This window comes from Wyeomyia smithii, chromosome 3 (genome assembly GCF_029784165.1).
Source record: "Wyeomyia smithii strain HCP4-BCI-WySm-NY-G18 chromosome 3, ASM2978416v1, whole genome shotgun sequence".
Classification (NCBI taxonomy): domain Eukaryota; kingdom Metazoa; phylum Arthropoda; class Insecta; order Diptera; family Culicidae; genus Wyeomyia; species Wyeomyia smithii.
In genome coordinates, this window is record NC_073696.1 from 256806698 (window position 1) to 256818707 (window position 12010).

General features: G+C 37.8%; 1 protein-coding gene across 10 annotated transcripts in view; it reads left to right on the forward strand.

The window, feature by feature from the left end:
• The window catches only part of LOC129732989 (tyrosine-protein phosphatase corkscrew), a 131018-nt gene that overhangs the window by 61795 nt on the left and 57213 nt on the right, over nucleotides 1-12010 (forward strand). Inside the window, exon 1 of one of the 10 annotated variants that reach the window (XM_055694507.1) lies at nucleotides 9435-10400. The exons of 8 other annotated variants lie outside the window; for them this stretch is intronic. In XM_055694507.1, coding sequence (XP_055550482.1) covers nucleotides 10003-10400 — 398 coding nt within the window. In that variant the 5' untranslated portion in view covers nucleotides 9435-10002. Of the gene's footprint in view, nucleotides 1-9434; nucleotides 10401-12010 lie in introns of those variants that run through there. One more of the 10 variants, XM_055694498.1, reaches the window with a different exon arrangement.

Below are 12010 nucleotides of genomic sequence, written 5' to 3' on the forward strand. Positions count from 1 at the left end.
TAAGCAGTTGTTTTACCTAATTTTTACCAACCACTAATTATTAGTCGAAAAAAAGGTTTTATTGTAAAAATTTATCCTTCAGTTCCAGCATTTCTAATTTCATTAATATTTGGTAGTGGAAAAGAGAGAAAAACAGCTTGTGGAACCTTTTTTATTCTATTTACTTTCATTGATTATGTGCATTACGCTGTCGTTCAAAGTATATGTAAAATCCTGGCGCCACATTCTCCAAGGTATTTGCATAAAATGCATGTCATTTTGTTATGGTATATGCATTTCTGATATTTCCTGATAAGCTATGCGAGATGAACAGAGAAAAAAAATATTTTCGTTTGGAACATTTCTGAGCTCTCTTGATCACTTCTTTCATTAGGTACTCCGTAAAAAAATCTTGTGGAAGTCAAGTGATTTACTGTTGAGTTCGCAGTTTTTTCTAGAAAAAGTTCAAACACCAAAAGTTGCGTCTGAAAATTAAGATATTCATAAAATATTTTAAGCATAAGTGGCTCCGTTCAACAATCATTTGTGTTGTGCCGTGTTAATGTTTTGTGAACAAAATAAGCAACAGTCCCGTAAAAAATAAAAGTACATTACGTGTTAGAGTTTTGATATCGACTTCCATGGGGACACATAGTCGTTAGGAAACAAATAGGGCTTACATTGTTCAACATAAAATGTTTTTTCATTAGAAAACCTTTTTTGACGTAGAATTACGTCTTGCTGCAGTAAAACAGCAATCCAAAAAAAAAAAAATCAAGAATAGAGCGAAACAACAAAATGCAAAATTTAAAATACTTACAGCTTTGTTACTATTGCACGGATTTTAGTCTTTAATATCCCTTTGGATAGAGAGCAAGTTACTCTAGTTTGGAAAATCATTTTTTGAAACCTTTGTTCATATTCAAGTGGTTAAAATTCATAGCCAACTTGATTATAATTCAACCAGTCGTTTGTTAGTAATGATGCAATACAAGCACTTTTCCAGCACAGCTGACACTAAAGTATACGAACGATTTGACTTTATGAACAATTTGCAGTTATTGTTGTTGCTTTGCTTACTCGAGTGAACAACAATACGCCCACCGCAAGTATAACTCTCAGTAATCGCGTACAAAATGCTAGCATGCGCAAATGTAGTCTTCATCTGTATGCGATCACTGTTGCAGGAGGATGATTTACTTGAAAGTGAATTAACCTGTAACGAGTCGCAGTGCTGCAAGCGGCGATTTCGAATATGATGTATTATTATGTGTGGCTTTTGTTGAAACATCACCTCGATCGAAAGCAGCATTCCATAGCAGATGGACTAGTATAGGAAACCGGCGAACCACAGAGATTACCTCCCACGGCGCTAAATTTTGGATCTCTCGTTTTTGTGGGAAGCACCGTCATACAGGCATGTCTGTATTAGCAATGGGCGACCTTGCAGCATTTTTTTAAACTTAATTATCAAAAGATCTTCCCGAGAAACTGGCGGTTTCATATATGTTACATATTACTGAATAGCTTGGTCACATATTTCATAATTCGAACTAGCTGGGTGATTAAATTAACGGTTGAGTCATGAGTAGATGGACCAAACCTAAACGTTCGGTAAAAAAGTTTTTTGTTGAAATTCAATTCTTTACTACATTCTCACAAGTCTATACAATGTGCGTTTGAGTTCTGAAACAATTAGAAAGATAGTGGCCCTTCATCTTCAATCTTTCTCGAGATTCCCGGAACCTTTGCTGTCGTGGTCTGGACCCCAATGTAGTTGTTTTTGGCACATATGGTGATACGGGATTTGAGTTATTAACTGTGGTCGCTTCCCAACCATTTCCGTACCCTAACTGGGATAGTAGTACGACTCGATTTGCGACGCCTGAAGTACGTTCAAGAGATTTTATTCTATAACTATTTTCAAGCTTATTTTCTTTTTTTTTACGAGCGGCGCTACTATTGGCATTAGCCCATGATTTCCTTCAGCTGTTTCTGCGTGTACTTCGGTCAGGACACTTACTTGTAAGGTTTTACGCCCTCTGCCTTTAGGATTCTGACCACTGTACCCAGTGACGTGTCAACCTTCTTGGCCAGCTTCCTGAAGCTAGCGCCAATCTTGTTTTTGACCGCAGTTTTCAATTTTTCGTTGAATATTCGGCCGCCTGTTCAACCAAATTTTCAACAGAACATGATGATTAAATGAGAAAAATTAAAAACCAAATTACTCATGAATTAAAGTGGATTACCCTAGACAAGGTCTATCATTATTCGATAATCCGAATATTCGGTAATTTTCAAAAATAACTTTTTCCCAGCCCTATTATTCGGCGCATCTCTAGTTAATACCAACCCAAAAAACAATTGTGTTTCATGACAGCTTATTAGGCTGTATATTTAGCCAAAATCTTTTTAACAGCAGCTTCACAAGCTATAAATTAACAAAATTGTTAGCCGAGAAGCGTGCGTATTCTACGTCAGTTATGCAGTCGTGTCTTGGATACAACCTCTTACTACACTAAAGTCGCTTTTTACGCGGGGGGTACGTGCCACGTAAAAAAACAGCTTAAAAAGACGTAAATTCCGGAATCCGAGTTAAGAAATTCCGGAATTCGCGTAAGAAAAAAATATTCCGGAATCCGCGTGAAAATAAAAACACGTAAACGTCGGAATCCGCGTAGAAAAACCCCGCGTAAAAAGCGACCCTCGTGTATTCATGACTAAGGGAGTGGGCCTACTGAAACGTAGAGGTTATTAGTTACTGAAGCAGTTACTAAACTGCCTATCTGAAAAATAAAAAGTTTTGAGTATTGTTAGACTGAAAATTTTAGATTCGTTTCGTTTGGATTTCAGCTACGTAGTCCTTAACAGATTAAAACGGGTTTTTACTACTGCTCGACGTTTCGGCTAGGGTTTTAAAATTTTTCGAGGAAAATAGTCTATTCGTTTTTCGTGTGTTTTCTATTGGATGTCATGGTTTTGTTTACGCGGTTTATAATGATCAAGTTTTTCAAAGCTATTATGCACTAAACACTACACTGCTGTGTGATATAAAACATTTAGTGCATAATAGTTTTTATTTGAAAATTTGACCTAACATTCGTTCTAAATTTGATTCCCAATGTATGCTCTCCTAACCTCGCTTAACTCAACCGTTGCCTAAGTAGTCCCTTCAACCACACTTTCCCTCTCACCGCACCACAGTCCACATGATATTCTCCTGATGCTATCCTTTCTTCCCCTAACGACGGGCGTATGAAGAGACAAACACAACGAGCGAATCGCTTCTCAGGGATGATGTGGTCTAAGCATGTGTCTGTTTGCTCCCAAGAACCTATGCACCAAATCATCATTTCATTATGGGTTGAGAGGATTCAGGTTTAGTCGCAGTCTGTTAGACGTTAGGTGTCAGATCGAGACTAAACGGCGATTGCATCATATTCGTCTCATTACCATCACTGCTCATTACTTTTTCGAAGCCTGTTGAGGCTGTGATAGTAAAAAGAGAGCCTAGTCGTTAGAATAGAGCAAAATCATTTCAAATCGCCTGGGAATACGCGAAAATTTAATCGACCATTTTTGATTTGAATGAAACTTTGCACACGTATTTGGCTTAGCAAACTGAGCATTTTTCACAGGTGGAGAGATTTTTTACACCCATGAGTTACATTCTAAAAGGACGTATGCCTTTTGGCATAGGTTTTATTCGAAGCATTGTAGCCTAGAAACCGTTGGTTGTATAGAAAAACTGTCTGAGAATGAGTTGTAGGGAATTAAAAATGCACCATAAAAAAATATACACTGCACAAAAAAAATTTTGTTGACCAAAAAAAAAATAAGAATAAATATTAACTTTCAATTTGAAAAAAAAATTGAATTTTTTTTTAAGAAACTTGACGTTAATACGCAACTTTAAAAAAAAGTCCAGGATGGAGAAATGAAAAATAATTTTTTTATGGTAGATAAATTTTTTTATGAAACTTCTAATTTAAACATTTTTCAAAATATTTGTATTCTGATGATTTTAAAAGATGCAGAAAGTCATTTTGAATCAAAAAGCTCTTGGTAGTAAACATTCTAAAGGCATTGGTTTTCGAGTTATTTCTAATTTAAGCTCGAAAAATAATAATAATTTAGGAAAATACACGTTTTTCTTAATTTGTCCATGGTTCTCCAGCAAAAACCATACGTACATTGGAATGCTTGATCAAAAATATACAATTCATTCTGTGACAACAAAACGATTGGGCGAACGGTTCTCAAAAAAAGAGTTAAATGTTCTAAGTCATATAAATATATATATATATATATATATATATATATATATATATATATATATATATATATATATATATATATATATATATATATATATATATATATATATATATATATATATATATATATATATATATATATATATATATATATAAGAATCAAATATTTATTTTCGAGTTTTATTATCTTAGGAACATATTTTTTAGGAACGACATAGATACTTCACAGAACTAGTTTCACCTTATATTTCATATACATCATGAGTAAATGATTCGTCATCTTTTGAAAACAGCTTCGTTTGTATTTTATTTTCTGAAATCGGAACAAAAGAATAATACTTTTGTGTGGCAGCTATTATCTTAGATTTTTGTTGTTGTTCATATTCTTCATACGATACCCAACTAAATAACATTTTTGATGAATTTTCATTACTTTTCTGATTAGACCAATCATACAATTCTTTTGCGCTTGTAATGGGATGTTCATGTTCTTTAGCTAAACTTGCATTTCCTGCCATTCGTTTTAATATGCCACTAATTGCATCGCATGAGCCTTTAACCGATATTATGATGAAGCTGATATGTTCCAGATTCTGAATAGTAAACAACGAACGGATGAATGGTGGCTTGACTATCATTCCAATAACTACACGAATCACAAATTGATAAAAACGTATTAAAATTAGCTTGACTGTTCAATGTTTTTAATTTTGCAATAACGTTTTCGTTTAATTTGCGTAAGCTTGATGAGCACCGATGATCAGGAAAGGGTTTACAGCATTTGGGTTTGGTGTATTCCATTTTCACTTTATTCATCTTCACAAAATGCAAACTGTTACTAACACATCTGGAGTAGTGCAATCGTATTTATATACGAAAACAGATATTATAGGTAACCCAGTAGTTATTGGTTGCGTACTTTACAAACAGTTATTATTAGTAAACAAGTAGGTAGTGTTGCACGACAAACATATTTTTTCATAAAACATGCGGCAAGGGGGAACGTGTAGGTAGGCTAAGGTTTAGCGCTTGAGTTATTTATCCAATCGTTTTGTTGTCAAATAATGAATTGTATATTTTTGATCAAGCATTCCAATGAACGTATGGTTTTTGCTGGAGAACCATGGACAAATTAAGAAAAACGTGTATTTTCCGAAATAATAATAATTTTTCGAACTTAAATTTAAAATAACTCGAAAACCGATTCCTTTAGAATGTTTACTACCAAGAGCTTTTTGATTCAAAATGACTCTCTGCATACAAATATTTTGAAAAATGTTTAAATTAGAATTTTCATAAAAAAAATAATCTACCATAAAAAATCCTGGACTTTTTTTTTGAAATTTAATGTTTATTTTTAATTTTGTTTGATCAAAAAAAAATTTTTTGCACAGTGTATATTTTTTATGGTGCATTTTTAATTCCCTACAACTCATTCTCAGACAGTTTTTCTATACAACATTCGGTTTCTGGGCTACAATGCTTCGAATAAAACCTATGCCAAAAGGCATACGCCCTTTTAGAATGTAACTCATGGGTGTAAAAAATCTCTCCACCTGTGAAAAATACTCAGTTTGCTAAGCCAAATACGTGTGCAAAGTTTCATTCAAATCAAAAATGGTCGATATTCGACCATAGGTCATTTGGCGCGATCTTGCTCTATAGTGTCCCACCGCAGTACTTTTTCGAAGCCTGTCCGTGTCAATGGTCAGTGAAAATAAATGAGATTTCTTATTGAATATCGAAATTTTTTCATCTAAGCCAATCCATCACATGAAGTCGATGGAGCGATGGGATCCTCTCGAACGTATTTTAAGTAGTGTGCTTCAGCTTTGCAGAAGATTCTCTTCAGCGTCCAAAAAATAAGTATGATTTTGATTGTTTTTTTTTCGATTGATATTTATTCAAAGATTTTTCTGTGATGAACGGTAATTCATATATTCGTAAGACAGATAGTTAATCAGAGTTTTCGTTTCAGTAATTGAAATTTTCGATATTGATCAAAATTCAGGAGTTTTCTTCGACTAATGAAAATAGTGGACCCCTGATTAAAAAAAAAAGTATTTCAAATATCGCAAATGTCTGAAATCGACAGTCTAAATGAATGAAATAATTCGAAATTCATTTTTTGTTGAAAACCAATAAATAAGTAAATAAATAAATAATAAAATAAATAAATAAAATAAACTAAATAACTAAATCATTATGGAAAATAATAGAAAGGTTTTTGAAACAATTTGTGGACCTCAAAATTTTTCAGAATAAAAACATTACTATCCAAAGATTTTCCCCGGGCCTTGCTCGATCGTCCAACAGTCGTTCTAAATTTGATTCCCAATCGTAAACAGTAAAGGTTCTATATCGAAATCAACCGTTACCCAAACGGTGCCAACATTCCCGCAGGAACCACCGTGTCACGTGCTCCCGCGTCATTCCGAACCGGCAACCGGAGTAGGTAGCCATTAGGATCGGACAGAAGCTCACGTTGCCGTCAGCGCGCGAATACACTTGCGTTAATGGCTCCGACCAAGTTTGTTCCAGCAATTAGGAAGTTGCTAATTATTTATTTGTTTTGGAAGTGTCGGACGACGACACGGGCGACGATAAATTACCGTACCGCATATTTGTACCCTGTCTGTCTGTCATGTGTCAGAACTTTTACGAGCACTGGAAGATGTGGCTTTTCATATCTTATTCCAATGTGTCAGAAGGGGGTGGAGAGCGAAATCCCATCAATCTAATGGCTGGACGGTTTCGAATGGAATCAATTAATTTATTACATTGTTGCTGTACCTTGTGTGTTGGTATCTTTCGTTACAGCGATTGAAACGCGTGCGTGAGTACAACCCGAATATCGGCTCGTGACTTTTAAGCTGTTGTTTCAGCGTTGCTAAACCACACCCACACTTCGCGAAATCCGAGACAATCTCCTCCTTCGCCGTCTACGTTAACAAGATACGGAATCTAAAAATAAAATTTGACACTCTGGGATTGCCATCCTGCCGGTGCAAGATCCGGGATAAACTGGGAACGGAAACAAGTGTGGGTTTCCTTCAAAACCGTCTTTGATTTATTTCGGGACGTCTGATCAACTGATCGCTTTTTAACGCTCCAAATGAAATGAATGAAATTGAACCGTGGTGGGTTCTCTATCGGCGTCAAAACAACCAATCTTTGTCGGCCGTGACTGTGAGCAAGTTGTTATGCATGTGTTTGCTTAACGCCTATTTCTAACTTGTAGCGGGTAAACGGTAAACATGGAGTGTTCGTGGCTGGAAACTGCCTGGAGTAAACAATTCTCGGTGGGAAGTAAAAGGCTAACAATAATATCGGAATGAATTACGCAGAATTTTATAGCCCATAGTTGGTTTGTGAATGTACTTTGAATTTAATCGAGTGTTGTTTTCTATTTTCTTCTTTCAGGTATGTCAACAACAACCTTTTAACAACATCGTAAGTGATATTTTCAAGATGGAATTGAAAAATGAGGTGGGTTTATTGTTAAATCAACTAGTAATTTTAGCAAAAGGTAAAAAGCGATAGTTGCTTCGCCTATGAATTGTGTGCTCTCATATGGCTGATTCACATGTCTGGTGACACAATGCGGCACTAGGAAGAATGTAGCCTTTTTTCTTGCCGCCAACACGCAGCTGCTCTACGAACAAACGTCGTTTGTCACATGAACCCGACGACGTGATTCAGCGTTGCGGTATTCAGATTTGAATATTACATACCACTTCAACATTTGGCGTAAAACATCTGCATTTTTTCCACGATTACTCAGAAAGTTACAGCGCAATCGGATATATCGCATTAACACGTGCGGTTTTGGAGGGATTTACTCATTTTTCCGCTCATCTTGATGTACTCCAGTATTTGGTTTACTATAGTGTGTGCATAGTGTACAGCCTTGGTAGCTTACGTGCTTGTAGAACAATTTAGGCGAGATGTCGAGTAAATGTGTGACTCTTCTATTCGCTCACACGATTTTTCTCTTAAAAAAAACTCTTAATTTTTGTTCTCGCTCAATAAGAACCAGACCCACAAAATCACGAATATTGTGACAAACTTTTCGAAGAAATAAAAACATTTTTTTTGCCTTAAGACAATCAACGCCCAATGTCGATGTGGATATGGATGACTAAGAATCTAGAATACCGCTAATTACTCTGTTCTTTCTGTAAGATTCGTGATTCGCAATCTAGCTATAATTCTTCTGAAAATTTTTTATTCATCCATCTTCCCCACTGGCACTGTAATGCTGACAGAATAAAAAATCAGGCACGATGTTAATCAATACTGGTTTACTCTAGAATTCTTCGTGGTTGTTCTATTTTTAAATGTGGTCTCCTCCATTAGTACAAGATACAAAATGCCAAATCATTTCGATGATAAGACCTAGAGTAACAAAAGCCAACCACATTATACTAAAACAAGTTTTTGGTGATTTTATACCCCCTTTCCCCCTCAAAACATACTCTGAGCAGTACACCCACATTGTATTTGTAAACTCATTAATGATGGTTTAGGCCGTATATTCAGTCATCGCGGTGAAAAAACTGTTACTCAACTTATTTTATAATGTGAGGATCTATCATCAAAACATGCTATACCCATTTCAAAATTATTAGGAATATTCTTAAAAGTGATCAAAGTCACCCTGATGTACGGTACTTAATACATAAAAAATCGGTCGAATATCGCGATATCATTTTATTAAAGTGTAAACTAGTTCAACATGTAACTCTTATCAAAACCATAGCGAAAATCGAAATTAGTCATCGAATTATCAGGTAGGAAAATCGTTGACCATCATTAATACCGAAGGCAAAAATGATTTTGGCGATGGCCTCCCCTCATCCACCTTTTCGCGCCAAGTTCTACGAACTCGCGCACCGGCCAGACCTGTTCTGATGCCGCTGTTGGCTTTTTTTTCTTCGCCGTGTCTGTCTGAGCTGCTCCACCTACAACGTGCCAACCGTTGTAGCCAACAACTGTCAACATCAACAACAATAACAGTAGTGGTGAAATCCAAGTGAGAGTGAGAGCGCTCCCGGTCGCACTGCGCTGAAGATAAGGCGTGTGAGCGTGCGCGTAAAGCCCAAAGAGAGCAGCCGCTCCGAAGGTTGGTGGCGCAAAAAATCTCATATTAAATGACAGCCGATCGATGTAAATCAGTTTAGTTCGCCGCAAATTCAGTAACCAAAAGCATCTCTTTCCGAAAAAAAGGAAACACCGCGTCTAGCCTTCTGCGGGGAGACTGGCGTGCTTTTCTGGAGTGGAGGATATTTCGCGGGCAGGACGAATTTACTCCAGCTCAAACTAAATACTGTTTTCGGCTAGCCACGTGTAAGAGGAAAAAGCAACGGAAAAGTTTTGGGTAGGAACCCTAATCGGCCATTTCGGTGTGCACGTGAAGTGTGAAGAGTGTCTGATTTTTTGAGGGCACACCAAAATCTAGTGACAATGTCGAGTGGATTCATTTTCGAGCATATTGTGGAATACTTTCTACCTAAAAGTGATACCGAAAAACTGACAGCAGCTGCAACCAAGATGAAGAAATCGGTTAATAAAGTGAAGAAATAGACTGTTTGTTTGTTCCGACAGGTACTGCAAAAATTCAACCTTCGTAAACAAGACTCTTAGCAGTAAAAGTAGTTGTATTTGGCGTTCCAAGCGGAAAGCTGACTAGGATTAGGATCGGAAGTTACATACAGTATTGTCGGGAGAGCTAAAAAAGACTACCATGATGTTCAAAAAGTACGTACAAAAGTTATCCAACACCATCGGAACGGTGGACTATCTGCGCAAAAAGTCCAAGCTAAAGAAGGATAAGTACTACAAGGCGGATCTGGAGGCGGATTACATGCCCCGGTCTCGCTACCCGAGTGCCTGCTCCACCGACAGTGCCATAACCAGTGCCAGCAGCAGTACCAGCAGCGGTTGCCAAAGTGCCGGCAGTGGCAGCGATTCGGAATCGGATCCCGTAGCCACGACGGCGACCACGGAAAGCACTGGCTTCGTGTTGAACAAAAATAGTGACAATGTTCTGGTGTTCGAGACTGCCCTGCTGGCACTTCCAGCGGCCCAAATCATCATATCAACAGCGATCAACGAGCTGCGGAATGTGCCAGAGCTGCAACCGTAAGTGTGCCGAACGAGTCATCCTCGATTTCACAAAAACGAAAAAAAAAAACATTGTTCAGCTAAACCCAAGGGGGGCGACAAATTGATTCAATCTTCTGCATGCACCCGTCATTCACGTACGTACGAAGACAGTGGGCGGTACCGGTTGCGCCGAGTGTGCGCGAAGACCGGTAAGTTTATCCAACTTAATGCGCAATAAAGAACTGCGCCCCAACGGATCCCTCGGGTTGGTCGTTTCGAACGCGTACACTAGACTCCTTGGGACGACCGTGTTAGACGCGCTTCGCAGCTTGAAGTCGTTTTTTTGCTAATTCCAGCAACTACTTTCGAAGTAAGCATACGGCAAGCAAATCTCGTTCACTATCGACTACCGTGATAGATTGTGCATTTATTTTACCTGGCCCGAAGGGGGATCCGGCGCGCTGGCAAGGTGCACTCCCGGGTGGGCGCGAGCGGCTTGTGTAATTCTCAGTCAAGTTCCACTCAGCTGTCATTTAAGTTTTCCATTTTTATGCCTATGTGTGGCTGCCGATCGGGTTCGATGGGTGTTATCTCATCCCATCGTGATACGAGCGGTGCAGTCTTGATTAGCATTTGATATTTGTCGTTTAGCAGTGGAAACTTTCAGCTCAGCACGCGTCGCTGGCTGGTTGAATAGGCTACCTAATAAACTGAAAGTTCAATTTTTCATCGAAATGTTCGATTTTTTTATGTAATTCAAAGCACCGTAGAGATGAAATCAGTCCATGATTTAATATAGATAAATTAAACATTACTCAGGACGAACCGGGCGATCGACGATAACACCCAAAAATGGAACCTGTTTATTGGCCTGTTGGTAGGTTTCGGACAGGGTCTGAGCGTGTTTTCGGTTTGACAAAAACAACTCTGTTCCGAGAGACATCACCAATCGTAAGCGATGAACCTTCTTTTATTTGTTTCGGCGGTCAGCACTGTATTCTGTGCGGTGACGCTAGTAGCTAATTAGACACATTAGCGGTCGACTTGTTGTTGGCAGACCTAATTCGCACGGGATCGTCATTATTGCGAAATTGTTGATCGAAGAACTTTTGAGGTATCAACGAGAGGAAGCGAAAAATGTAAAGGAAATCGACCTAGTGGGTTCTTATTTTGGAATGACTTTCTCATTGAGACATCGAAAATACCACAATTCTATTCTTAGAAGGAGAATATTTTTCGGGAAACAACCTGTTTGCAACCAGTTTCAAAAGGCACTGATAAACCCGTTCTAATTTTGAATTCATTTCACATTTTGTAATCGTTTTTCGTGGAAGCGAATCTGATAAGGCAATCCACGGGTGACGTTTTTTTGCTTGTACGTTTGTTATTGTTGCTGTTTTTCAAGCTGTAAAATCAAAACACGGCCAAAACCGAAATCTTTTAATGTCGGCAATAATATCAAAAGTGATTTTATATTGTTGTATTTAGGATTGGCACTTGCGATACTAGAGCTACCGATCGGATAACATTCGTTTTTCACGCTTCTGGATCCGGATTGCATCCAAGTTGAGACCGATCGAACATACATAAAGCTGTCATAAGTTGAAAACAGACTGAAATCAGCTGATCGCAACTGTCTCGTGGAT